General features: G+C 35.3%; 1 protein-coding gene across 1 annotated transcript; it reads right to left on the bottom strand.

Annotated features, from left to right (window-relative positions):
• Window positions 1-231: 231 nt before the first annotated feature.
• LOC107818640 (transcription factor bHLH14-like) lies at window positions 232-1,772 on the bottom strand. The gene has a single exon (XM_016644680.2). The coding sequence runs from the start codon at window positions 1,644-1,646 to the stop codon at window positions 369-371; it is 1,278 nt and encodes a 425-aa protein (XP_016500166.1). The 5' UTR covers window positions 1,647-1,772; the 3' UTR covers window positions 232-368.
• Between the last annotated feature and the right edge of the window lie 1,750 nt (window positions 1,773-3,522).

Here is a 3,522-nt window from a genome sequence, read left to right as displayed (position 1 = left end):
ACGGTCTGAATTAATGAAGAGTAAATTAAGACGAAGGGTCAGTAGCAGCACAAAACATGGATATGTAAAAAAATTATCAAGTCATGTACATGCAAATTGTCACCTCGCGTTTTGAAGTCTAAAATTGAAACATAAGTACTGCTTTATCTAAAGAACATTCAAACCTAAAGAAGAAGCAGAAAATTTATCAGCAAACACTTTAAAAAGTCCGGAACTTAATTAATTAGTTGAACTTAGTATGATCTTAATTACCAAAGAAAAAGAGAAAAACATAGCATGAATAAGATTTACAACAAGGAACACGAGGTCCTCAACCTTAAAGAAACTTGATGATATGACATATTTATAAGTACATTAATGTATCAATTCTAATTAGCAACACTTAATCTTTTGAGAATAACAGATTTGAGAACTTCCTCATTAGCCACTTCATTAGGAACCCTAAGCACAACATCTTGAAGCATTAGGTTCTTGACACTGGAAACGCTTGCATGGTTAACCTGTAACTCCAACTCCCGCAGCACATTCATCAACCTCGCACACGGGTAGTTCATATCAGGAGATCGGACCCGAACCATCGCTTCTAATCCTATAATCTTGACTTCCACTTCCATTTCAAATGAATTATTTGCACGATTAACTACAGTGGAAGGTACGCTTTGAACAGAATTAGTAGCACATTGTCCCTTAGGTTTCTGAGGCAGGATTTTGTTCGACTCTAATTCTTCAACTTTGGCCTTGAGTTCATTAATATAAGTAACTGCATCAGCCAGTAAAGAAGCTCTATCCATTTTAGACACGTTAGGAACCACGCTCCTTAGTGCATAGAATCGATTATTCAGCTTTTCCCTTCTCTGTCTCTCTGCCTCAACGTGATTCTTGGCCATTTCTGTTCCTGTTGTGCGACTAGAACCGGCTTTTCGTTCTCGTTTTATAGGTCGATTAATAATATTGTTGATCGTCGATGACTCATTCTCAAAGCTGTCTGAATTTCCTAATGATATATTGCCAATTACTGTTTCTTGCCTTAATTTGGCGTCCGTTGCTTGTGGTGAATCATTTTCCACTTTCTGATTTTCTCCCAACGAAACGAAATTAAAGCTGGAAAGATCTTGATGATTAATTGGTGATGAAGTATTAATATTCTTGTTGCTTAATCCAAATAGAGACCTACTTAGTCGGACTAGATCCCAATTTTCTTGGATAATTTCAGAGGACCCCAATTCGACAACACCACTAGGAGTAGGAATACAAACCAGAGTCCGAATTCCATGCAAGTGAGCTTCTTTAGCTCTGTCGTAGTTGTATAGTTGCAGTTCGTGATAATTGTTCAGCCATATATAGGACGTGGGGTTATAAGCACGGACAATGAGCTCATTATCGGCCACGAAGTATTTAGGCACTGATACCATGTAGAACAACTCGGTATCGCTAATGTTATTGTCTACCTTAGTGGTACCAACTTTGGCCAAATTAGACAAGTCTTTGGTACCACGGAAATGGCCATCTCCCCACGAGAAAATGAGACGGCCATTAGCGTCTTTTGATGCTTGCCAAAAGATGGCATAAACCCACCATTCTTGACTACTGTGAATGATATATTGAAGGTGCTTTTGAAGGGTATTAGTTGAAGTAATGTCTTCCATTATTCAATATCTTACTAAGGTTTAAAACCGAGAGATGAAAAATGAGGGGAAGCAATATTATATTAATACTGAAAATGAAGGTCACACTGTAACAAAGTGAATTGGGGCTTCAGTTTAATATTACTAAAGCACAAGTAGGACGTTGGATATATATAAGAAATTTTGGTTACATTTTTCACGTGGTCTATAGATTTCTATTTTAACAAACAATGTACGTAGGATTGACCAGAAACTGAGCTAAGAGAAAGAAATATGGAATGATTGAGTTCATATACATATATGGGGGACCTCCAAGACAAAAGGAATGGAGTCATGGACGGTGACTAATTTTTTTTTTTTTTTTTTTTTTTTTTTTGTGGTATCTTGATATTCTTTTCTAGTAGTGTTGAAATATGAAATAGTGTCAACCCTTATTTTAGTCAAAGTGTCAACCTTAAAGTATGACCATCTCACTGTTCTAATTGTACATCTTTTAAATTCCAAATACAAGAATACATCAAACTCTTTCAAAGGTCTAATAAATAAAAACAATAAAATGGCCTTATTTCTCTCTTTCAAATATTTGGATAACGACGCTAAGTTTACTTTCGCGCAAGATGATATAAGAAAGACAAAAATATATTTGCATTTCAGAAGTTTTTTGGTAATTAATGTTACTATTCAAGTTTTATTGGTCCTAAAAGTAAATGAATTCAAGATTTGAACTTTACTATTATGAGTTCGAGTTCAGGATTCTATTACAACCATTTAATCAACTAGATTCGAAATATATTACTAATATTCCTATTTTACTTAATAAATTTTTTTAACACATATATGGGCTCTGAGACCTTAGCACTACAGCTTCCCCGGCCACACCCCTTATTTAGAGTCCATTTGTGATACTTAAGATACTCATTGCATGGGGTCGAGTGCTATTTCAAGCAGGCTGCGGAAATTGACAACTAAATGTGAAAGCAGTGGACCTTTAGCAGTCCCCTCCACGGCTTAACCCCTCTATCTCCACGTTCTATAGAATAAGGAAACAAAATTTATATGACAACCAAAAATCTTGTACTTTTGATATGCAAATTTAGAAAGTTTGTTCTGCTTACAGTACACTCAATTAAACACAACACTGTGATGAGAACGACATCATATATATCTATACAACGAACCTCTCAAAAAAGTATTATAGAAAAATGATTTTAATTCTCGGATAAAGCGGTCAAAATAGGTTAGGCTCCTCAAACAGGCCCAATTTAACCCGCTTGTTGGATGGGTTTGGAGTGAAAATAGCACAGGCTTGCTATTTTTTAGACTGGTAATCGAAAAATAGCCATTGTTTTACTGAAATACGAAAAGTTTCAGCATAATATACGGGATTATAGAGCTCCTATATATAAACTTGGCCAAATACCTATACGGCCACTTAAACTTGGCTCCAGTTTCCATTTTAACACTTTAATTAAGCTTATTACCTATTGAACACTTTAACCCAAATCAAAGTATGCCTATTGAACACAAAAGCTGACATGGCAAAAGAGCTGTATTTCAACCCCTTTTAGGCGCGTAAATTTTGATGGTTTTGAAATCATGTTTTTCTTTTCTTTTTTGTTTAAACTAAAATTGACTTTTTTTCTAAAGGCCACTCATAACCACCTTATTTCCACCATTGTCATCTCTGTAAGTATGCATCTCCATTATTGCTCTATTTTGCAGCTTCTGAACTGTGACAAAAGAAGGACAGAAGAATATTTTTTTCTCCAACAACAAATTTGGGCAAAATAAATACATCAATGATTGATTTTCTCCAAATTCTATCCATTATTTTTCAACTTTTACAGATTCCTCTCGCCATCTTCTTCAGCTTCGCCATCTTCTTTCAACCTAGATC

This window comes from Nicotiana tabacum, chromosome 23 (genome assembly GCF_000715075.1).
Source record: "Nicotiana tabacum cultivar K326 chromosome 23, ASM71507v2, whole genome shotgun sequence".
In the NCBI taxonomy this organism is placed as follows: Eukaryota; Viridiplantae; Streptophyta; class Magnoliopsida; order Solanales; family Solanaceae; genus Nicotiana; species Nicotiana tabacum.
Note: the sequence above shows the minus strand (reverse complement) of the source record. Positions and strands in the feature narration are given on the sequence as shown.